This window comes from Catharus ustulatus, chromosome 3 (assembly GCF_009819885.2).
Source record: "Catharus ustulatus isolate bCatUst1 chromosome 3, bCatUst1.pri.v2, whole genome shotgun sequence".
Classification (NCBI taxonomy): Eukaryota; Metazoa; Chordata; class Aves; order Passeriformes; family Turdidae; genus Catharus; species Catharus ustulatus.
This window is the reverse complement of record NC_046223.1, coordinates 55298701-55322911: the sequence shown is the minus strand read 5'-3', so window position 1 is coordinate 55322911 and position 24211 is coordinate 55298701. Positions and strand designations below refer to the sequence as shown.

The following is a 24211-nucleotide window of genomic DNA, read 5'->3' as shown; positions in this document are numbered from 1 at the left end:
GAATTTGCATACTGTAACTCCCACTCCCCCTCCCTGAATTGCTGTGAGCAGCAAGAAATGCTAAGATTGAAGAAAATAAATACAGTGCTTCTAGTAAGCAGTATTCTACTTATGTGGAAATTGACATGCATATTATTAAATTCCTGTAACAGTGTTTCTGTTCTCTGATGATTCAGTGTGTGTAGTAAAGCAGAAGTATCATCACAGGAAGTTGTACTTGACTGGATCCAGTTTGTCTTGTTAAACCAGTATGCTAAATTATCATATAAAATATGCAGGTCGGTTACCCATGGGAGTTACAACTAGAATTGTAACTTCTAGTTCCTGTTACAGATAATGACACTACAAAATCCTCTGTTGCTGCATGTGATTTGAAAGCAACTCTTTCCCCTCCACCGTTTCAGTCACAATATTGCATTCAGACAGGTAACAGGAATTTGTGACCAACTCTTGTTTAAGTAAAGTACAAGGCAATGGCTTCTCTACAGTGCTGGAAACAGTGGCTTGCTTGCTTTGAAATGAATCACATTTACATATTAAAAAATAACCATCCAACATATGACAGTGATTTTATCAATTCCAGTTACAGAGTTGTCTTGAGCATTTTGTGGATGACCCAGTGGAATGCAAAGATTTAGTCAGGAAGTTGTTAAACTGGTGTAATGCTGTGGTCACTCCTTGCCTTCATCTGCACCCATACCCTCAGGCAAAATCTGACTATTGAAATAATTTTCCACAATTTAGTGTTGGTATGCTTTCTTCCCTTGTCCGATTCACAGAATTGCAGAAAGGGTCAGGTTGGAAGGGACCACATTGGGTCATCTGGTCTGACCTCCCAACTCAAGCAGGGTCATCGTAGAGCACATGGCACAGCATTGTGTCCAGATGGTTCTCGAACCTCTCCAGTGAGGAAAGCTCTACAACTTTTCTGGGCAACGTGTTCCAGTGCATGGTCACTCACACAGTAAGGAAGTTCTTCCTGATTCTCAGGTGGAATTTCCTGTGCATCAGGTTCTGTCTGTTGTTCCTTGTTCTATTGCTTGGCACCACCGAGCAGAGCCAGAATCCATCCTCTTGACACCCTCCCTTCAGATACTCACAGACATTGATGAGGTCCCCTCAGTCATCTCTTTTCAAGGCTGAACAGGCCCAACTCCCTCAGCCTTTCCTCATAAGAGAGATGCTCCAGTCCCTTAATCAACCCTCCTTGGGACCTGCTTCAAGGGCCACATGTCCCTTTCATCCTGGAGGAGCCCAGAACTGGACACAGCACTCCAGATGAGGCCTCACCAGGGCTGAGCAGAAGGGCAGGATCACCTCCCTTAACCTGCTGGCAATGTTCTTCCTAGAGCACCCCAGGATGCCATTGACCTTCTTGGCCACCAGGACACTGCTGGCTCATGGACAACTCGTTGCCCACCAGGACTTCCAGTTCCTTCTCTGCAGAGCTTCTTCTCAGCAGCTCAGCCCCAGCCTGTGCTGGTGCCTGGGGTTGTTCTTCCCCAGGGCTCTGCACTACCTTTGTTTTCATTTGACTTCTTATTTCATTGAGGTAACCTTGTGGTCTAGTTCAGCACTGTCAGTATAAAGTATATAAAGAATGTTTCAACTTGCTAATGATGACAATATTGTCAACCCTTCTGTGAGTGCTTCTGCTAACTTGCACACTTACAGTGCCATGTGGCACACATGTGTTGCAGAGTCCCCTGCACCACAGCAGGGGTCTTACTGCAACATGTAATTTCCTTCCTGATTTTTTTTTCCTGTTCATTGAGCACATTTTTTAAAGTAGGATCATGGGCATCTGTAATTGAAAGCGATAAACTGAAAATAGCCAGTAATATTCTTCAATTCCTTAAAAAAAAAAAAAAGACAACTAGGGAAACCTCTCTCCTCTGTTTCCAAATAAAAATAGAGTGCTTTAATGCTTTTCTCAAAATGGAAGGGTAAAACCTTGTTTAATCTTTGTACCTAATCCTGGGTTGCCTACATTACACTAGGCAACATCAAAGACAAACAAGGAGTTTTTCTTCTCTTTCTGGCATTGCTGTGATTGCTATTTACAAAACTGTCTTAAATATCTGTGTTTCAATAAGAAACCATTAAGAATTGAAATTAGCTTAAGAGAAGACAAGGATATAAAGAAGTGACTTGATTGCCATTTAGGTGTGCAGGTGTGAGTAACAAAAACAGAAGCCTGAGAGAGCTCCATTGAATAAATTATACAGGATTTTTAGTGTCTGAAAGGTGAAACTAAGCAAACTTTAATTAAGAAAAAAAATTCCTTGAAGCAGTTAGGGTGACAATAGATGTGTTTTCCCTCCCCTCATCCTATCACTGAGTATTCTTTACTCAGGTCTAAATTATGTATCTTTCCAAAACACCATACTTCAAAGATGGATTTTTTGGAGCTGAATCAGGAGGTGATAGATGGAAATCCTGTCCCTGCACTGTGCACAAGCAATGCAGGCCCTAGTACAGTTTTGGTTGTGAATGACCTTACAGGTAAGGAAATGGGGTTTGAAACAGGAAAAGAACAAAAAACTAATGTCTCTGCTCTTCATGGCAGTATCTCAGTTTGTCCACTGGTGGTTTAGATTAATTTCCTGCTGAAAACAAGGAGTGTCCAGTGGGTGTGTCTGAGCTTTGTGTTGTTTGTGAGCAGGCAAAGCCCAGTTCCTGTGCAGAGTTATGAAGGAGGCAGTGGGGTTGTTAATGGAGGTGTTGGATGATGGTTTCCTCTGAAAAGAAGTGAAAAGACAGGAGTGGCTGAGGGACAAATGGGGGTTCCTATGACATCATTGTACATCTTCCCGGCCAGCTGCATCTGGAGGGCATGTCACTTTTGAGTATTTATCTGCAGAAACATTCTAGTATCTAAGTCCATAAGATTGGTTATTCTTTAAAATGTAGCCCATGTCCACTTTTGCTTTTCCTAGAGGATTTCTTTAAGGATGTTTATGTTGTACTATAGAAAAGAGAGCCTTCCTTTGGAAGGAAGAAATGCCCTGAACCACAATGCTAAGGTAATGATCTATCAAGAAGAAAGCATAGCCATAAAATATCGTGGGTATGGCAGCTGCTTCAGTTATCTGCTAATGTGCACACTTGTTCTGCCTTAAACAGCACACTGGATGCAGTTCTGTGATTGCTCAGAGTAGGCTTTTAGCCCTTCGTCTTTCTTCCTGGAGAAAAACACTTGATTTTTAAGCTATCTGTCTATATACTCACTTAGTTTGGGGGTTTTTTTTATGTATCTATCAGAGACTGTTATCCAAAGAACTTAAGTTTAGTGTAACGTCTGAGTATGCTTAAGGCTTTGTTTCCATGCAGGTAACTAAGGCAGCTATAAAACTGGAGAGGTATGTTCATTCCTGTGGGCTATTCACCTGAGTCACCTTGACTTTTCTTGTGTTTTGTGCCATTGCTCTGTGCTGTCTCTCTTTTAAACCCCTCTTCAAGAGCATAACGCTTCTCATTGCAGCTTTGGCTGTCATGAACTTCCCTTGATCTGATCAGGCTTACTTTTGCTACTCACTGCTTCAGCATGGCTTCTGTCTCTGGGTAGATTTCAAGATGCATTTCTTATAGTCGGAGGTCATTATTTTTGATGGCACAGTTAACCCAATTCTTTCTGGGTACTTAAGTTAGTTTTACCATCTGAACATTGTGTTTGTTTTGGCTTTTGTCCTTCAGCAGTAGAATGGAACTACTGGTCCCTCAAAGGCATGCATTAATATGAGGAAGGAGTCTGCCAGAAACAGATTAGCTGGCCAGGAGATCAGATAAAGATTTTTAGCAAGGGCAGGGAGACACCTCAGTGCCTTATCTTAGCTTTGCTGTCTATAGCTTTGGATTCCCTGGAAGATAGCAAATATGTCGCTTCTCCTATTTAATTCATAATTCATTTGGTAAAGATACTGACATTCCACTTCCAAGTGGAGGATTTTTCTGTTGTGGTGGAATTTTTTTCTCATTCAGCTATTGTTAGATCTTTAAAAATATACTAGGCTTCTCTTCCCATCCCCCAGGCCCCACTCGTAATTACCTGTTTCTGTAGGGAGTTTGAATCTGCCCTTAGTGGAATCCTCTTGCAACATTCAGTAAAGGCTCCCTCTGTTGTCAGCTCCTGACATAGCCCTTTTATTTTTTCTCCTGGGACAGTAGGAGTGAGCAAGTCCCTGGTAGTCTACAAAAGGGACAGTCAGCTGCCTTTTAGGAGTTTGTCCTTGAGTTTAATCTCAGTGTGCTTGTTTGATGTTGCCTTGGAGAGCAAGAAGATGCAATGCTTCATTTGAAAGCTGATCAATTTCTTAGTTGTGTGGTGTGGCATTTCTTTTTGTGTACATTTGAGAAGACTTGAATACTTTGATATTAGCTGTGCTCTATCAAATTATATTGACTAAATATCAGCTTCTTCACCTTTTTTGTGATAACTAAGGAGAGATCAGAGGATTATTGATTTCACTTATGGAAAACTAAAGCTGTAAGAATATGGCTTTTAATCACCTGCAAAATACTTGATAGTTTAATTAGGGTTTATTCAACCAGAGCTAGGCCATATAAATGGCTTCTTGTATGGAGATTGTCAGCTGCTGAGATCCACAGAACTGCTCAGTGGAGCTGAGATTGCCCTTTTAATAACTGGTATGACTTTAGTTAGTCCTCTATGATACTCTAGGACCTTGAGGATGGCAGGCCTGATTCCTGAGCTCTTCTCCATGCTTATTGATTGTTGAGGGCCGCTTAGGAGTGTCCACAGTATGTGTTTGTAGGAAAACATTTCAAGAAAGTTGAAGAGAGTCCTGTAAGTGCTCTTGGAAAGTTGTTATCTATAAATTCCTAAACCATCTCTTACTTTCTTCTCCAGTGCTTCAGAAAGAAATGAGGACCCTTTGGCTGAAAGGAATGGAGGGGAGAGTAGCATATTCCACCCCTTTTATAGCCTATAGGTGATAACACCTAGGGACAGGAGCTTACCCCAAAGCTTTCTTGGACACCTCAGAAATAAATTTTCTGATTTGAAGAGTGCGTCCATATAGGTACATGGAGATAATACATCGGGGAGCACAATTACGGTACAGTAATTTCACGAATACAAGCCGCACCATTTTGACTAAAATTTTGCTCCCACACCGGAAATGTGGCTTATACTCAGGAGCGGCCAATATGTAAATAATTTTCTGACATTTACAACCCCAGAAGTGCCAGCCAGGGTGCCGAGCCGAGCACCTGCCAGTAAAAGCCGGCATTTCGCGATTGTTACAAATTGTTACTCTGTTGTGCCACGGGTGGAGCCTGACTCCCTGCAGGCAGCACGGGGGGTGGGGAGAGAGGCGGGAGAGCTCTCTTCTTCCCTCCTCTGCCACAGCCCGGGGGAGAGACGGGGGGGCCCCGTGCTGCCATCCCCGCGGCCCGTGGGGTAAGCGGCTTATTTATGGAGAAAAAATTAAATGTTTGCCAACACCCGGAGATGCGGCTTATAGTCCGTGCAGCTTGTATTCGTGAAATTACTGTAATTTCACGATTGCAAGCCGCACTGATTATAAGTCGCATCTCCAGGTGTCAGCAACATTTCGTTCTTTGTCCATAAATAAGCCGCACCTGATTATAAGCAGCTCTTTCATTCGCAGCGAGGACCCGCGTGCAACAAAGTTGCCAATTAGTAACAGAACCACGGCATGGTGGGGTTTACTGGCTCGGCTCAGGCCGTGCAGGCTCGGCCCTCTCGGGGCTGCCGACGGGGCCAGGTGGCCCAGCTCGGCGCTGCCGCTCAGCGGGGCCGCTTGGGGCCAGCCGCTGCTGCCACCAGGCTCGCTCGCTCCGGCCCGGTGCTGCCCCGCGGTGGCAGGCAGGGACGGAGCCCGCTGATACCTGCGGCAGCAGGAGGGGACAAAGCCCACCAGCACCCACGGTGGCGGCGGCAGGAGGGGAAGGAGCCCCCCCAGCTCCTGCGGCAGCTGGCGGGGGCAGGAGTCCCCCATCTCCCCCTTGAGCTGTGGGGCCGGCAGAAGGGAGCCCCCGCCTCCCCCCCAAGCCGCAGGGATGGCAGCACAGAGTCCCCCGCCTCTGCCCCAGGCTGCACTGCCCGAAGGAGGGAGCTCCCCGCCTCACCCCCCACCGTGCTGTCCGCACGGAGCCCGCCTCCACCTACCGCGCAACAGAGTAACCAATTTGTAACAATCACACAGTCCTGGGTTTTACTGGCAGGTGCTTGGCTCAGCCCCTCGGCTGCACTTCCGGGTTGGAAATTTCAGAAAATTTTTCACATATTAGCCACTCCTGACTGTAAGCTGCATTTCCGGGGTGGGAGCAAAATTTTAGTCAAAATTGTGAGGCTTATAATCGTGAAATTAGTGTAATACATTTCCCTTTGCTGTACAGTATATCAGCATTTGTCTGCAAGTGTGGTGATCACTCTTGACAGTCATTCTTTAGTAGTGTCAATATTATTGCCTTCCTCTTTTTTTGCAGGAGATTTTAAGGTTTCTTTACCATTTACTCATGTACCAGATTTCACATAAACTACTACAGAAAGGAGGAAAAATTTACTCAGTCTTTTGGTGATCATGCCACTTCTGAGCATTCATTTGCTAGTGATCAGCAAAACATGTATTGCAGAAGTATATTAATATTTATATTAATATTAGTATTATGAAAATTAGTCTTTTCTAGGTGTTCCAAGTTATGTTAGAAGCAGGCTTGCTTTTCCATGTGGTTCAACGGCCCCAGCCCTGTGTGTTTTCATTTAGTAAAGAATGAACTCTGACTAATGCCATGTGTTGGTTGTTTCTCTTTACACAAACTCATACTAGGTGAAGATTGGAAGAGAGCAGACTGGTGTAAGCTACCGGCAACTTTTTTGCAATTTGCTCAAAGTAGCACTGGGTATCATCTATCCAAGAATATAGTTGTTGCAGGGAGTAGTGTTCTTGCACCAGTTACGCCCTCAAAAAAAAAAAAAAAAAAAAAAAAATCCCCAAACTATCATATGGAAACTATCCACATAATCTGTCTCTCTCTGTCAATACCTAGAGACCCACTGACACTTGTGAGTCTTTTGAATGGTGATTTTTCTCCCCAGCTTGAGGGCTTGGTCTTAATTTCCAGATCCTGGAAGGAATTGTGAACCTGAATATATAAAGGTGTTATGTGATAGCATAATTTTTGAGTCTTTATTGTTTGATAGTGTCTATGAAATCTGTCAGATTACTTTATTTGAGGAAAAACTGAATGAAGAGTTATTATTCCTAAGTAGAATATCAAAGTTAAAATGAGAGACTATTTAGTGGAAAAAATTGAAATGTGGAGTAGCTGTACCTTTTTTGTGTAAGGCACTTATACGACATTTTTGCAGATAATAATTTAATTTTTAGTGGGAGTTTTATTAAATTTCCTGTATTGGTAAATGTTGTAAGATACATGTAAATGTTGTGGTCTAATAGTAATTAATTTATATAAGGCACTTCTTCTTTTATATGCTTCTTCATTATATAAATAATGCACTAGCATTAGTAGGATTTGAGACTTCTTTTTACAAATCTCAGTTTCTCCCTCTGCTGTACAAGACAAGCCTTGTCAGCTTTGTTTACTTTCCTTCCTCTTCTCTTTCTTCCTCCTACACTTTGGGTGTGTGGGTTTCGATATGTGTGCAGTTTTTTCTTTCTGCCTGCAAGTCTCTCTGCACTAAATGTCTGAAGTAGACCACACTTTACTGGTCAATGGTTTTTCAAAGTATGCTGTTAAAATCAAGGAACTGAGCAAGATGCTAAGCTATTAAGCCAAGATGAACTTGCCAAATGCAGCTGTTAGAGACATGTCTGCTCTGCACTGCTTTACTGAGGTTTCCACGTCCACAACAGCATTAGCAGAAGGGGGTGTGTGAGTGCCTTCACCACAACCTTATGCTGAGAGAGTAGGTCTACAGGGAGATACCAGACTGTTGCCTGGCAGATGTCTGTTTTCTTCCCCCATCTTCACTGTGAATGAGTTAAGCTCTGACAGGGAAGCTCTGCAGGTTAGGCTTTAACTCCCTAACTGCCACACCAGTAGTGATAGCGTGAGTGGGCAATTTATTATTTGCCTTCAGTAAAGCCACTAATCTCAGTTGATAAAATAAGTATTTGTAAAAACCTAATTCTTGACTTCTGAGTTCTGGTTTTAAATGTGCTAATTAGCCCATGGCTTTAGGTAATTAATAGTTCACAAGTACCATCCTTACTAAGGTGTCAGTGTAAAATAATTACCATGAGTGACATTGCTTCCTAACACTGTTGTAACAAATAATTTAATTACCCTGAGGAAAAGCACTCTTATTAGTATGTATTGGTGTCACATTGCTGGAAAGCTGATCAGTTCTTCCAAGTGCTTGCTGCATGCAAGAGTTGTGTAGCTGGAAATGCAAGGTTTGGCAGCTGCTTCTAAATCAAACAAGTGAAGTGCTGAATGCAAACTCAGCCTACCAGCAGGAGATGAAAGACTTCAAGAAGAAAGTACGTGATTGTTGCTCATTTCTTCAGCAATTCTCCTTTACTTTTGTCTTTATACAATGTAGGCAAGCATTGCCAATGATCCGTGGTCCAGCTGGAATGTTGGGAAGTCTGGGAACTGGGATAATGGAAATGCTGTTGACAGCTGGGCAACGAAACCTGAAAGTGCAGCTGGACAGAGAAACAGTGCTTCAAACAACTGGGAGGCGGCAGCAGCATTTGGTCATCCACAGGCATATCAAGGACCAGGTGTGCTAAAAATGCTCTTTTTAAAAAAATTAATTAGGGTAGGTGGACAGTAGAGGTAAGAATTATTTTGTCTTTCATAACTATAGACCGTGGCTTACTTAAAAAAACAAACCAGTTTCCTAATAGCACATTGCCATGTGGTTAATCTGGACACATTTTTTAAAAAAATTGGATCCACAGTAAGAGACACCTGAAACTTTTCTTGAAATCTGACAAACTAAAGTCTTGTGCATACATATCTATTCTCAGGCATGTTGTTCAACTTGCATAACTGGAACATTGCATTAAACTCCCTTGAATTTGTGCTCTCAGGCCTTTGAAGGAATAGTCTCTTAAATCCTTAATTTTAAGAAGTGGCTAACCTTTCAGAAAACTTCTCTACCTTTTTGTAGTAAAAGCTTAAATTAAGGGGTAAACCTATAACTGGGGAATGCTAACTTGTAGTCTGTGAATGTAGAACACAACTGGGTTTATCTTAACACACCATCATCTCTTCTTTATTTTTTATTTTCTTTTTTTTCCCCTCTCCCTCAGTGGATTTCTAGTGCACTGTTTTGCAGGTTGTATTTCATGGAGATACTGGTAATTGAGGAGGAATCATAAAATAGAAGAGTGAAAGAGATTTTGATACATTTACCTGGTTGATTATTTGTATATGAGTGCTGAAAAGCTGCTTCTGCTTTTGAAGAGAAATTATGTAACTTTCTCCTTTCCTTATCCCCTGATCCCTCCTGTATTTCAGCAGCTGCTGATGACGATGATTGGGATGATGACTGGGATGACCCAAAATCAACTTCACCATCTTACCTTGGTTACAAGGAGACTGAGGCATCAGAGGCTGGGGGGATCCAGCGTGGAAATTCTCGTGCAGCTGCTATGAAGTTACCACTTAACAAGTAATGGAAAATGCAGGGGAAATGTGTATATATTGAAGCGAACTGGAATTTGGCAAGATGTGTAAATTCAACATTCTTGAAATAAACAATGTAATTATTACAGTTTTGGAGCAGAAGAGAAGGTGGATTTGTAGTTCAGCATACTTCTTAAGCAAGCAGAGGACACAGATCCCTGAAAGCTTGAAAGTACATGACAAAACTGTATAGTTTTTGGAGTGTCATACAGACAGATGACACTTTCACAATGCCTGACCTTCAAGTCTTTAAAATTTAACTCTCTTTGACATTTTGTTGTTAATGAAAGTCAAAGGTGGTGGATGACTTGTCCATACAGCCACAGAAAGTTTGATTTTATAGATAAAAATCTTACAGTAGTGTCAAGCTTGTCAGGGTTATACTAGTATTATTTTATGTTGCAACTAAATGTTTGTTTATTCTAAAACTGGTGTTACTCTGAGAGCTAGTGTGTGGTAATCTCTAAGTGGATGGAAGCAGAGTGGGAAAGAATTGTAGAATAATGGTTCCTTGGGTATCTAAAATCAAGTGTCTCTGCATGACTAGTTAATTTTGTTCATCAGTGGGTTCTTATTTCCAGTGTTATATGAGTACCTCTGCATCATTTACTTGTTTTAAACTCACAAAAATACCTTATTTATGAGATTTTTTGTCTGTGGAGTAAGTCCTACTTTACTGCTCATGTTTCTGCAAGCAGGTTGGCAGTACTTCAGGGGCTAATTATCTTCCTAATTAGGAGGAAGCGCCATTTGCTTTTTATAAGGCATTTTGTAAGACTTAAAGAACACTATAGTGATTGTTCAGCTTTATTATAATTGGTGGATAAATTATTTAAGACAACTCATGTTTAAAAGCATATGATAGATGTTCTGTTTATCATTCTTTCAGATGGTTGAATTCTCATAATTTGAAATCTAAGGTGCATGAGCATTTCTGTATCTGTGGTGTTTCCAGAGAGGGTGGGGCTGCAAAGAAGTAATAGATGTTACTTTGGGTCCTCCTGTTATGTTTGGAGGACAAGACACACGCAAAAAACCTGGATGTCAGTAGCCGAAACTTTTCTGCTTTTTGTCCGTAGCCAAAACTTTTCTGCTTTTTTTCAGTGCAAAATTTTGATTGTTACAGTAATTCACATAAATTCTTTTCTATACTTGAGAAATACTTAAGGCTTTTTTCCTATAATGGCAGGTAATTTTGCATGTGTCAAAGGAAGGAGAATCTGGAGTTAACTAATCACTTCATTTTATTATTAGATTTCCTGGATTTGCAAAACCTGGAATGGAACAGTATCTGTTGGCAAAGCAGCTAGCAAAACCCAAAGAAAAAATTCCCATAATTGTAAGTTGGGATTGTGTATCATTTTTCCATGTGGGTGGCATGGGGTTTTTTTGTTTTCTTTTTTTGATTGGTTGGTTGGTTGGTTGGGTTTTATAATCCTGCTCACCTTTCCCTGTTTTTCCAACTGAACTTTTATCCTCAAGGTTGCTATATATATTTGGGTCAGAAAAAATTGATACTGAACATATAATTAGAAATACAATTGTCATAACAAAAATCATAAGTGTGATGATGATGATTATTTTCAGTACTTTTTTCCTCATGCTGTACTTGCATTGCTTGTGATGAACATAGGCCTTTTTGGGATTGGGATGCAGAGCAAATGCATTACACAATTATTTACTATCTAGATATTTACATGTAGGAGCTACGTTTGTAACAGTTTGCAATATTCATGCAATATGATGGCCAGGTCGTTTTCTGATCTAAAACCCAAACTCTTCTGTATATATGCTGTTCTAGTGAAATGTGGTTGAAATAGCCCTAGAATTCACCACTCCTTTGTTATTTGGGAAAATCTGTAAAATACACCGGATAAAGTCAACTGTGGTAATTCGTCCCTGCTGCAAGAAGCCCCTCTATTTCCAGACTCAGCCTCTCACTGAAATCAATGGAAACTCTCAAGTGAAGAAAGAAGATATTTGTCTCCTGGTTTTCAGCTGGTGCAAAATAATGTATTTAAACATAATATTTGCAATTTCTTACAGATTGGTGATTATGGCCCAATGTGGGTATATCCTACCTCTACATTTGACTGTGTGGTCGCAGATCCCAAAAAAGGTTCTAAAATGTATGGTCTCAAGAGCTACATTGAGTATCAGCTGACCTGCACTGTAAGTGTATCTGAAACAGGATCTTTTGCCTTGCAAATATGTGTCATTTGTACATATTAATAAAAGTGTGTATGACTTGGTAAGAGCATTGTAAGAGTAAGTGGTAGTAGTCATATTTTGCTGCCCCAAGGATTTGCTTTTATCCTAGAATTTCAAGTTCTTCTGTATTAAGGCTCTAAATTATAAATTTTATTTACATTCCATGTGGTTACCATTCTGGTCATGCTTATTTCATGTGACTATGTGCCAAGGGAAATACAGGTTGGATATTAGGAAAAAGTTTTTCAGAGAAAGAATAATAAAGTACTGGAATGGTCTGCCTGGGGAGGTGATGGAGTCGCCATCCCTGGATGTGTTTAAAAATAGACTGGGTGTGGCACTCGGTGCAATGGTTTATTTGAGATGTTAGAGCATGGTTTGGACTTAATGGTCTTGAAGGTCTCTTTCAACCTAGTGATTCTGTGGTTCTGTGATATGTGTAGATGCCTGTCCAAGTTCAGAGTTGTGTTTCTCTTACAGAACACTAATCGGTCTGTCAACCACAGATACAAGCATTTTGACTGGTTGTATGAGCGGCTCCTGGTTAAATTTGGATTAGCCATTCCAATCCCTTCTCTTCCAGACAAGCAAGTAACAGGTAATTATTCCCAGTTCTGAATTCATGCAATGGGAAATAAGGAAATCAGTTTTTTATAAGGTTGCATTATTTCTTACTGTTTGTTTTTCCCATTATTTTTAAAGAAGGTGTCAAAGAAACCCCAACCTTTCTGCACTCAAAACTTACGATGAGTTGTTATGACTGAGTGATAATAACAGATTAGTACTAGGAGAATCACTTCAAAACTCAGGTTTGATTGTCTAGTCCAGTGTTTAAAAAAAAGTAGTTAAAAGTAAAACAAATCTGCCTAGATACTACATGAGGTGATAATTACTACTGGAGAGAAGAGATAGCTGCTTATGTTCTGTATTTGCTGATTGCTGGGCAAATGTCTTTGCGTGGGGTTTTTTTGAGGGTTGGGTAGGGGCATGCATTGTGTTTGGTTTTATTTGGGTTTTTCTCTTTTGCATTTGATTGTACATATGTTGTGTTGTAGGGGCTTTGACACAAAGTTCACAGAGGAAAGGGAGCATCCCCTGACGTACTGGGGTTTTTTGCTTCCAAGTGAAATGTTGCAGCTGTTTCTCTTCTTGCTTGATTTCACACTTGATTTAGAAAAGCATCTTTCATTCGTATAGTAGTCTGCTTTGGTTTGATGTCAGTTCAGCTTGACCAAACTGTGGAAAGTTTGTGGAAATCCGTTCTGACTTCAAAAAAAGTGGGATTGAGTCCTTTAAATGTACATAAGTTTAGTCATTGCAGCAGAATATGACAATGCCTATGCATTTTTCTCTGGCTCCCTTTCTACAAGTCTGTGCTAGAGTACATGTGAAGGAAAAGAATGGACACCTGTATAGGAGGAAAATGCGTTACTTTAGCCCATTTCCACTTGTATGTTTTTTTTGTAAGATTATAGAGCATTTAAGATAAACAGCCACAACCAAACATACAAGCGTCGGCATGTGGCCAACCATGTGGCTGTGGGCATCACTGAAAATGCAGCAGCTCTGCTGTGTTTAATGAAAGCTAAGCATTGATGAAGTTGCTGGGATAAATGCCGAGGAAACTGAAAAGTGAGGAAGTGACTTCTTCCCTTTAGCATCGTGTTTAGAATTGACCAGCATTTTTATTTAAACGTGTGCATGTCTACTAAAAGGAAACCAGAAGACATGATGGGGCCTCTAGATTTCATTGTAACTATTTCTTAAAAGACCCTTGAGTCTGGTGTCACATCTTGGCAAAATCCATTGCCTGGGAATTTCTGTCTTCTGGCATCTGTTGGAGACAATACCTTGCCCCATGCAAAAAGTATAATTAGGAAAAAAAAATAGTGTATCTCTCTGAAACATGAAGAAACTGGAAAAAGAGTGCTTCTCTTTCACTGTGTCTAGGAGGCTTCTTTCTGAAGACTGTCTATAAAAGCACTTCTGTCAATTAGTCTTGACAAAAAAAGGCTCCAGACTGACACTGTCAGGATCCTAGTTTTGATGATATACTGGTGGTGATATGCTTAATCACCAGCATGTAACTTCCAAGTACTGCTGTTCTGTTATTCTGCAGTCCTTGCAGAAATGCTGTGGAGATTTCTGTGTAGATTAAAAATGAAACAAAGGATTACTGAAGGATCTAGAATGTCTCTTCCATAGTGGTGGGGTTTTTTTGTGGGTTGGTTTTCTTTTTTTTTTTTTTTTTTTGCTAATTTGCAGGAAAAATATCCACAGACAAAGTTCATTTCTCGTTAGTTCTGTTATTTACCTGCTAGTCTTGCTAGTTACTGTATTTGCAAAAAACAAAAAAAGCCCAAAAAAACCCCAAAACCCAAACCACAAAAAACTCAACTTTGTAGATCTGCTGCCATGGTAACTATGCAGTAGAATTATATTGAAACAGTGCATGTGTTCAAGGTTTGTCATCTTTGCTGCTATGGAAATCAGAAGAATTGGGTGCTGGAGGAATTTCTCTTTCCTTTCAAATCCTGTTCATTGTATGCTTTAAAAGTCTCATGTCATGCATTTTTTTTTAATTAGAAAGGACTCTATCAAGAAGACAGTTTCTACTAAAACTGAAAGTTTCTTATGAATACACAGTGATAATGCATTTCTGGTTTAAGAAAAAATGTTTACTTACTCAGTTTGTATTAAAAATATCTTATGTACCCAAAAAATCAGTACAGTCATACATGCATCTTCTAGCCAGTTTATGTGTGTGATTTATTGATTTTTTTTTTTCCCCAGTTTACCTATATGGAAGTATGTTTAAAGGAGGCACTGCTTTTTAAATCTGATTTGTATCTGAGTAATTTCAAATATTTTTGCGCAATCTGATTTCAGTTGTTTTTGAGCAGTTTAATTTCAGTGCTTTATTAGCTTGCACATGGCAACTTGGATTGTAGTTCCTTTTTCTTCAATGTTTTTGAACCTCATATTGACCTAGACTTTACTAAACTGTACCAGAAAAATACCTGCATTCCTAAGCCTGTGCCTGGCTTTTCTCTTGCATCATCCGAATACCTAATTTTTCCATCCAAAAGTTTATTAGTTTTTTTAAATATATATATTTTAATTGTGGGTGGGTATTAGGGTTTTTTTTGTATTTCCTGGCTATCTTAAAAAGGAGAACTCTTGATCAGTAATCAATATACTATAATTTAAGGTTCTTTTTATTTGTTAGCATAATGGGCCAACTTGTTTACAAGTTGGATTCAGTGATCTTTGTGAGTCCATTCCAATCCATTCAGGATTCTGTGATTCTTGTAAGTTCTGAGTCATTAAATTGTCAATAGCTCACCAGATGAATTACAGGTTGTTTCAATTTAAATTTAAAAAAAAAGAAATTTGAAGGTGTTGGCTTGTAAATGTAACAATTATTGTTCAATGTCTAACAGGGCGCTTTGAAGAAGAATTTATCAAAATGCGCATGGAGAGGCTGCAAGCTTGGATGACAAGAATGTGTCGTCATCCTGTTGTCTCAGAAAGCGAAGTTTTCCAGCAATTTCTCAATTTCCGAGATGAGAAGGTAGGAAATGAAATAAAGTTCTCGCACAGACTGAGACTGAGGAATTGCTGTCTCCCCACAGTTCCCCTTCAAACGAAGAGTTTGGCTCTGTAGCGCCCCCACCGTGGGCAGCAGTGACAGGCTGGAAACTGCTGGGATTCCTAGCCCAGTTGATTGATCAAAACAAGGCATAAAATTGCTCCTGTGAAATGCTGCACACCATTCCCACACAGTTGTGCTCTTCAAAGTAACTTTGTGGCCAGTCTTTCAAGGGACTGTTTGTGTCCTCCAGCAGAATAGGAACACACATAAAACTCTTTTCGCTGTTGCCCTGCTCTGTCTCTGCTGGATTTACTAATCACTGTGATCCTCTGAGTGGTGCTGCTCTGCTAACAAAAGCTACTTCATAGCAGATCTAGATGTGCCTAATCCTGTAGTATATTTAAAAACAACCCCCTGCCTCATCCCCATCCCTCAAAACCATAGTTTTTCACTGAAATAGTTTGTAATAACACTGTGTTGCAGCCTTACCTGATATAAGCAGCCATTTCTTATTCACCCATACACTTTTTGTGCTTTTCTAAAAGAGATTTTAGTATCTTCAGTAAATAATAAATAAAGTAAGTAACTTTCAGTAGATAATGGTTTCTTCATTATTGAGCTCCAGCTCTGTTACTAATGAAATAAACAGAAAAACTCTGCTGCTTTCTCCTTGAAGTAATCATACTTCTAAAAACACATAGAATTTACTGAAAAAGTAAATTATCCAGTCTAGTCTTAAAAATTTCCAAGATTCAAGTCTCCTGTGACTAAGGGTCACAGCTGACCAGTTTTGAGTCAGAGGTAGAACTACAAACATCCAGAGTGACTTCTAACCAGAATTATTCTGTGATCCTGTAAGCAGAGGTTTAATAACATAGTAAGTAGTAGTCCTGGTGAAATGCTGGTTGGATGGTTAGTGAGGAGTTGTATAATTCTGCCAGCTAGGCAGCACTTCTTACTTTCTTATTTATAGATGTATGAAGAGAACAGATGTTGCAATACACAGGGAATTTTTAACCACAAAGAACTTAGTATGATAGTTGCATAATAGTTTCATGGTCTTCTTGAGCAGCTTCCGATACGAGACTTACCCTATGTGTGGAGACAGCTGAATACCATTGTTGTTACACTGTATTTCAGTATTACACAAGGGGGGTCTGTTGATCCTAGAATTTAGATAACAAAGTGTGCAAAGGAGGAGGGGGAGAACTTTGGGAAACTGTAAGAAGCCTTGGCTCCTCTCAAGTTTTCAATTCTTAATGGAAGGTTTTAATTCAGGGGTGGTCTGTTGGTTAACAGTTCTCTTAAAGATTTCATTCACTCTTTAAGCACATGCCCTTAAAGAAGAATGGGTGGTGGTCAAAATTTGTGTCTCTCTTTTTATTTTCTTGGGTTTTTTTTTAAGGAGTGGAAAACTGGAAAGCGGAAGGCAGAAAAAGATGAAACTGTAGGAGTCATGATCTTTTCTACAATGGAACCAGAAGCTCCTGACCTGGACATGGTAGAAATGTAAGGTGACATATTTCTTTTTGTATGGGCATTATGCATCTGGGTATACAACAGATGCTGAGAATAATCCAAAACTCAGATACTAAGTGTGCATATATATTCACGGATTTGAAGAGGCATCAAGATTGATCAAGGCAGAGCTGAAAAATTGTTTAAATAATATGATTTTCATATCAACCCCTCCAATACTTGGTGGAGCTCTATGTGATGTCTTTTTTACTTCAGTTTTACATACAACAATTTATGTAAAACTAGTTGATGGGATGGGACTGTCAGATTCTATGGAGTTATATTTTATGTTGCTGTGGAAGTGTGTTTTGGTCTTTAATCTTTCAACAATTCCAAAACATGCTAAACTTAGCAAGTAGCTTAGGATAATTGTAGATGGACCAATAAGCTGAACAATGTTTCTGTAAAATAGTTGTATGTAATATACACACAGTATGATTTGAATATCTGTAATCCCTGGAAAGCTATTAAAAATTGAAAGTGACTTAAATTATCAAATTTCATTCTGGAAGGGCAAATAGATATATTTCTTATATATATGTGTACATATAATAATAATATATTTATTTATTATATATATTACATGTATATGCACTTTTTAATGTATATTCTGTAGGTGATAAACTTTTGGGTTTCACAGATTTAAAGACTGGATTTACTATGCAGCCTTTATTTCACTCCTTTAGGCTTAGTAATTTTTTTAGAAGATGTAGTATGTATGACATGCTTTCCTTGCTGTTGTGGAACACGAAAACCTGGATAATGTTTTTTGTGTGTGTGGATAAACTGGATAGAAGAGATTTTAGTAGCAAAGCAGTAGTGTGTCTACACCCAATATAGGCTTTATGCAAGTCATGCAGTGCTTATTGAGTGGATATAATAGCTGTGTGGTAGCAGTTCTGTACCAGCAGAAAAACATGCACATCTTTAAGTGACTTACACTTCAACCATGGGGATTTCAGCCTTGACTACTTTGCTTAAGTGATGTGGTTTCTGTATATCCCCGTGGCGTAAAAGCTGAAGGGGTGGATAAGGGAGGATTTTGTACCCAGCGTGCAGGAGAGGGAATGTACTACATACACATCCCTGTCAGAGAGAGCCCAGCATGTGGCCTGCTAAACAGTTTGTGCCCAAGCAGGGAGGGCACACCAGCCTGAGAGGAATGCTCACCAGAGTTACAGGTTCCTGGGCTGGGGCTGGCAGCCTGGACTAGTGCTGCAGACTTGTTTCCAAGCAGTTGCAGGGGCAGCTGTAGCATCTCAGATTTCCACATGTTCTAGTGTGTTAAATGTGTGTGTGAGTCTTGAAAGCCATTACTCCACTTACAAAGTGGACAAACGATCTTGTTCAATAACTCTTAGGCTCTTCAGTGTGAAGATGTTCTTTACTGAACAATTTTGCTAGTGTTTCAAGAGTCCTGCACAGGTTCATGAGCATTTTTGGTGATCTTGATACCATAAAGTATGAAGTTTAGAAAATTAAATCATCTTTTTCTCCTGAGGTAAGGGGAATAAAGCAAGAGCCTCTTAGAAAGCCCAGATGCTGGTTTTGTGCAAATAACTATGTGTGTATGGTTTCCAGCTGAGGAAGGAAGTGCTTGTGGGGAAGTGGGAACCTCTAGGTTGTTGGGTCACAGCTGGAGCTGCTGCCCTGGCTCTGGAGAGTCACTCAGTGTTCCCTTGCTGTGACAACTGTCTCATTCAGGCTTTGGCTGAGAGCATTTGTAAGATCTGATGCAGTTTCAATAAATCTCATTGGAAATTATATAATTTTAGTTTTCTTTTGTAGAGTTCACAAATCACTGCTGTGTATGCAGTGCTATGTTAATGGAAAACTGATAGCTCCACGAAAACATGCTTAAAGAGCATGATTTCAGTGTATATAATATGTACAAAGGCACATACTATTTCAGAATTCTTTTTTTTCTCCCTATAATGCAACTCAGCACAATGATATTAACAATGTAATATGAAAGTATGCATATATTTTTTCCTAGGAGAGTTGCTATATTACTTTTTATTCACTTATGTTAGACTTCTATCAAAATATCTGACAGTGATTTTCTTTTTATTTTTTCATTGTTGTATGAATTTCACTGCTTCTGTTACACTGTAATGAGAGTGCTAGTCCAGTGTCACATGTCCACAAGTCTAACAGAGGAGGAAAAATGGAACAAATAATGCCTGTATATAAAGAGGGGAATTCTGAATTCAGTGAAATGGCAGAAATTTAAAGGAATTTATTTTTATCTCTCATATTTTTAAGACCTAGTTGACATTACTAAACATTTCAGTATTGCAATTAAAGTTAGCATTATACATCTATTAAACTGCTTTTTGTTTTTACTTTTTCAAAATGCCACAGAGAACAGAAATGTGATGCAGTGGGTAGGTTCACCAAAGCAATGGATGATGGAGTTAAAGAGCTGCTGACAGTGGGACATGAGCACTGGAAGAGATGTACAGGACGTAAGTCTCCTTCTGAACTCAGTAGTCATTTCTGTGGTGCTTTTCTCTCTCTCTTATAATGTGTATAATTCAAGGCACATCTTTAAAGAAACTCATAAATTATTATGGGAGTTACATGGCATTCTGGCTATTTTCAGTCTAAGAGCATAAATTGTGCAAGTTCCTTGTTAGTATGTTTGATGTGGGCCTTTTTGTTGGGTTGTTTGGGGTTTTTTTCTTTATCTCAGAAATATCTGCTCCCTGCCCATAGGTTTCAAAATGCTTAAATAATTTTGGTCATGCAGCTAAAGCCCTTGTTGGACCTATTCTTATATATTGGTCATTTATTTACATTTTAGTGACATGGGCAAAATAGACCTGTTTATATGATGAAATAATATTTTCAAATAATTGCATCTTATTAACCCCTTATTTAGGATCCTTGCATGCTAGGAGGAGTGATTTAAAGATGAAATGAGTTTAAGAGAAAAAGAAAAGAAAAACCAACTTGATTCTAACTTAATCTTTAGCCCAATTCTTTTTTTTCCTATCTTGTCTCTTCCTTCCCACAGATATTTAGGGTTGCAGAACTTCACACCAAGTCCCTATGACTCTGCCTGGGCTCTAATTTCCTAGTCCACAGCAGTGTTCAGTGTTTGTGGCCACCACAAGGCAGCTATTGAAAGGAAGCAGGTACTACAGCTGAGGATCATAATAAGAAACACTTCAGGGCAGGCTGTAGTGTCTGGCAACCAAAGACCTATCCCATAAATCTCCTGGAGTCTCCCTAAATTTTTTTACTCTCCTTTTAACTCCCATAAAAAACCCAAAAAAACCAAAACAAACAAAAAAACAACAAAAAAAACCAAAAAACCCAAAACATTGTCCCCAGAACTTGAAGTATATCTCCTGAGTTATGTTTTTGCCTCTTACTAATCTAACACTGCAGTTGAATATTTGGGACTGACCAGAAAGAATGGGAAGTATAGAAGCTCCATCTCTTGTGATTACATTAGATTTTAATATCTACAGGAGGCTAACTTTAAGTTATTTACATTTCCCAACTTTGAATAAATGAGTTTCCTTCTACACACCACTGACACTCCTGCTGGTCAAAAACAGTCTAATGCATGACTGAGCTCTAATATGGTACAGAACTTGCTTCACTAGCAAATTATACTGAGGAGAAACTGGAAAACAGGGGAAGGAGTAAGCTTCCTCAGATGAGACTAGAAAAACAGCATTGCTTTCCAGTTACAGAAGCAATGATTAAACCAAGGGCTTGTGCTTACAGTAGAAATTCAGTATATTTTTAACTGCTGAAGTCTTTCAAAACTTACAACGCTAGTCTTTAGATAGTGAATGACTCTTCTAATACTTACAAATATTAATTAGTTAGCTCAGATGAAGCAGTACAGTTGTAATTGTGTAAAAAATTTTTAACTTTTTATTTTAAAGACATTCACACTGAATACAAAAGAAGAGACTGGTAAACTAGATCATGCAAAATTTTAGTAGTCTCTTAGGTTTTAAGTTCCCTGTCAGCTCTAGACTTGACTGTTAATCAGAAGGTTTTTTGGCACTTCCTGAGCAATAGTTACATGCCTTTCATTCAGTGAGATTTAAAATGACTGATAGTGGAAGCTTCTTACATACATACATGTGAAAGGAAACCAAAGATTCTTCACTAAAGTTTCCACTGGAGATTCAGTATCAGTGTAGTGGCTCATAACAGAACTCTAGTACTCTAAATTGCACTCATTGTGTAAGACATACCAGTTATCATAAAAAGTATGACTTCTGGAGAAGAGCTTAATCAAAGATAATCAATAAAATTAGGCAGTTGGGGTGGGGGGTTGATTTGGGGGTTTTGTTGTATTTTTTAATATCACACAAAGGGGTTCTTCTGTAAAAATCAGATTCTGTGGGATGCTAGAGCAGCTAAAAACCTTCTTTCTATTTGCCTGGGCAGTGTACCCTCTGAATACAAATATTTGCTAACAAAACCCATATCTACTTGGGTTTTTGTTTGTTTTTTTTTCTGCTAACATTGGCAGCATATAAAAAACTGCTTTTGCTTTTCAGATTGCTTTTTAGGCCTCTGAAGTAGTGCTGTTCAAAGTGTTAATAATGAATGCACTCATAAATCACAGCTGATTGGTTTAATTGTGATGGAACAATTTATGCATGCATGTTCAATAAATAGATTATAAAAATAATTTTATTATTCAGATACTTGCATAATTTTATACCTAGATAATCTTGGCTTCTAGTGCCTTTAAATATAAAATTCATGATTTAAGGAGAGTTCAGGTATTATGGGTCTGTATAATAATCTCCTCTCTTAAAATATTAATGAGACCTATTCTCCATATCACACTGCAGCACTTTCCCCTCTTCCTTCCCCCATGAGGGGGAGGGAAAAAAACCTCACTGTATGCATAGGAGGACTGAGCTAGAAATGCAATGAGATTTAATTTTTTTTAATAGCATTCACACACTGTTTCCCCAAATGTTTGTACCTTTCAAGAATCCAGATTGCAATTGCTTTATCTGGTTTTAGAACATGGGTAGCAGGGGAGGGGGTAAAGATTATTATTGTAAATGTGTCACTAGAGAAAATGTAAAACCTTGTTGTTTTTGACATCTGCTTCATCAGGTTTTGGAAATGCTGCAGATTGAGTCTCACTTACCCTTGTCGGTTTTTTCTTTTTATTTCCCCTATTTTCCTCATCCTTTTCCCACTTTCAGCACTACCCAAGGAATACCAGAAGATAGGAAAAGCATTGCAGAGCCTGGCACTAGTCTTCAGCACTAGTGGATACCAAGGTACTTCTATAGCTTCGTTTGTACTTTGCTTAAAAAGAGGTATTTTAATTACATCATGCCACTTTTTTCTTTTTTTTTCTGAAGATCTTAATGCTTTCCTCTTTGAGATTTAAATGTCAAATATGGTTCTGGAAAAAATACTGAAACCTTTCTTCTGTGTATGTTATGGGGTTTTCATGTTCTAGTCTGCAATCTTGTCTTTTCTCACTGTATAATCTTGTGGTGTATTAGTGGTAGTGGAAGAGTTTAGTTTGATCTCTTAATATATAATTTGGCCACTGACCCGACTGACCAAACATGCTGTAGCATTTTTGTGATATCAAAGGGAAAGGAGAAAAATGCGGCGTTGAAAATAGCTGTCACAGGACTATTGTATGACTTCATGATACAACAACTGCACATGATGATGGAAAACCTACTACAGTGTTTTGTAATCCATTATATGGCCTGGAGGGTTGACTACTGTAGCCTTTTCTTGTCTTTCACCTTTGCTTCTCCTTAAAGAAGCAAAGAGCCTGTCCCTAAAAAAGAGCCTGTCATGTTAGGTATGAACATTGTGGGAGGGAAGAGGAGAGCATCAACTGCTTGAAGTTTTCCTAAAATGTTATCTTTAGACCAAATCTTAAATTCTGCTTTGATATGTTAAGCTCTATTGATGTTTTCCAGACAACTAGTAAATATTTCCTCATATACAGAGGGTGCCTGTTGAGTCAGTTTTGCCTGGGATTCTCCTTTTTTTTTCTTTCTAGACTTTATAACAAAATTACTGTGTTCTAAAACATTAAATGTTATAGCATAGAAGCTTCCTGAAATGTTTCCATCTTAGAAATTTCAGTTGACCAGTACTTATTCTGCCTCTCATCTATCTCTTGCTTTATAATCTTAAAACATTTTGCTCCATAAATGATGTACTAATATGCAACCTTCTGAAACACAGATTCTCTGCTACTGGAAGTATTGGAAATAGGCATTGTCCCCGTTAGTTTTTTCTCATCTCTGTCCTGTAGTTCAACAGGATGACTGCTTAGAATTGAGCATAGCGTATTGTCTAAAAAGACACTTTTGGATGTGAGAATAAAATAGGGGATTTGCATGGTTATGTATTCTTAGCATGGATTAGAAAACTGTAAATCCTGCCTGGATAAAATCTGTAGCAAGAAGTCTGAAGAAAGGACTGAAAATTGCTTGGGCTCTAGCGCATTCTTTTGCCAGGGTAAAGGGAAAACAGTATGTCATAAAGCTTGGATACAAAATTGCAGATCAGCCTTGGAAAGTTTTGATTTGATTTCCAGCTTCTTTGAATGGTATGAAAAAATAGATCCCATGATAATTTGGGAACAAGGTAAGCATGTCTGTCTTTGCTCTTTGCCCAGTCAGAGCTGGTTGCACCTGTATCTTGTTGAGAAAAGTGCCCTTCCTACAGATGCCTTTGCCTTGATTCCACATGTTTTGCTCTTTTCAATAACTTTTTATTATTTACAAAGTAATAATATATGAGATTCTTTGCTTTTTGAGTTCCCAGGAAGAGAGAGCAAGTATGATGCAGATGTGGCTTTAAATGGCTTCTCACTGCTTCTCTGCCTCTGTCCTGCCTGCTGCTCATGTATGGATTCACTTGATCATTCTATCAGGTTCAGGTCTATGGATTAAGCAAATTCTCTGCAAGAGATGTAAGCACCTGTATTTAAACTGATAGGGCACAGCTTTCCAGATCTTGGTATTTGAAAGAAGACACATGGCTTCCAATGAAGTAGTAGCTAGACTGAGTATGATGTATGATTTTTTCTGGACTATCAGTAAAGAGGAGTGGCTCATTTAGCCATGCTTAGGGACACTCAGTTCAATTTCTGTTGGGAGCTGAATCTCTTTATCCTTTTTTTTTGTTTTGGTTGGGTTGGTTTTTTGGATTTTTTGTAATACTAGTGTTCTGAAAGTTGAAGCATATAGGCCACTGGAAATACAA

General features: G+C 39.0%; 1 protein-coding gene across 2 annotated transcripts in view; it reads left to right on the top strand.

The window, feature by feature from the left end:
- Positions 1 to 24211, top strand: part of SNX9 (sorting nexin 9) — a 64688-nt gene that overhangs the window by 28257 nt on the left and 12220 nt on the right. Inside the window, exons 5-13 of one of the 2 annotated variants that reach the window (XM_033055472.1) lie at positions 8555 to 8738; positions 9484 to 9634; positions 10903 to 10987; positions 11695 to 11820; positions 12340 to 12457; positions 15303 to 15433; positions 16860 to 16963; positions 19337 to 19440; positions 22171 to 22248. In XM_033055472.1, the coding sequence (XP_032911363.1) occupies positions 8555 to 8738; positions 9484 to 9634; positions 10903 to 10987; positions 11695 to 11820; positions 12340 to 12457; positions 15303 to 15433; positions 16860 to 16963; positions 19337 to 19440; positions 22171 to 22248 (1081 nt within the window). Of the gene's footprint in view, positions 1 to 8554; positions 8739 to 9480; positions 9635 to 10902; positions 10988 to 11694; positions 11821 to 12339; positions 12458 to 15302; positions 15434 to 16859; positions 16964 to 19336; positions 19441 to 22170; positions 22249 to 24211 lie in introns of both variants that reach the window. The other variant, XM_033055471.1, reaches the window with a different exon arrangement.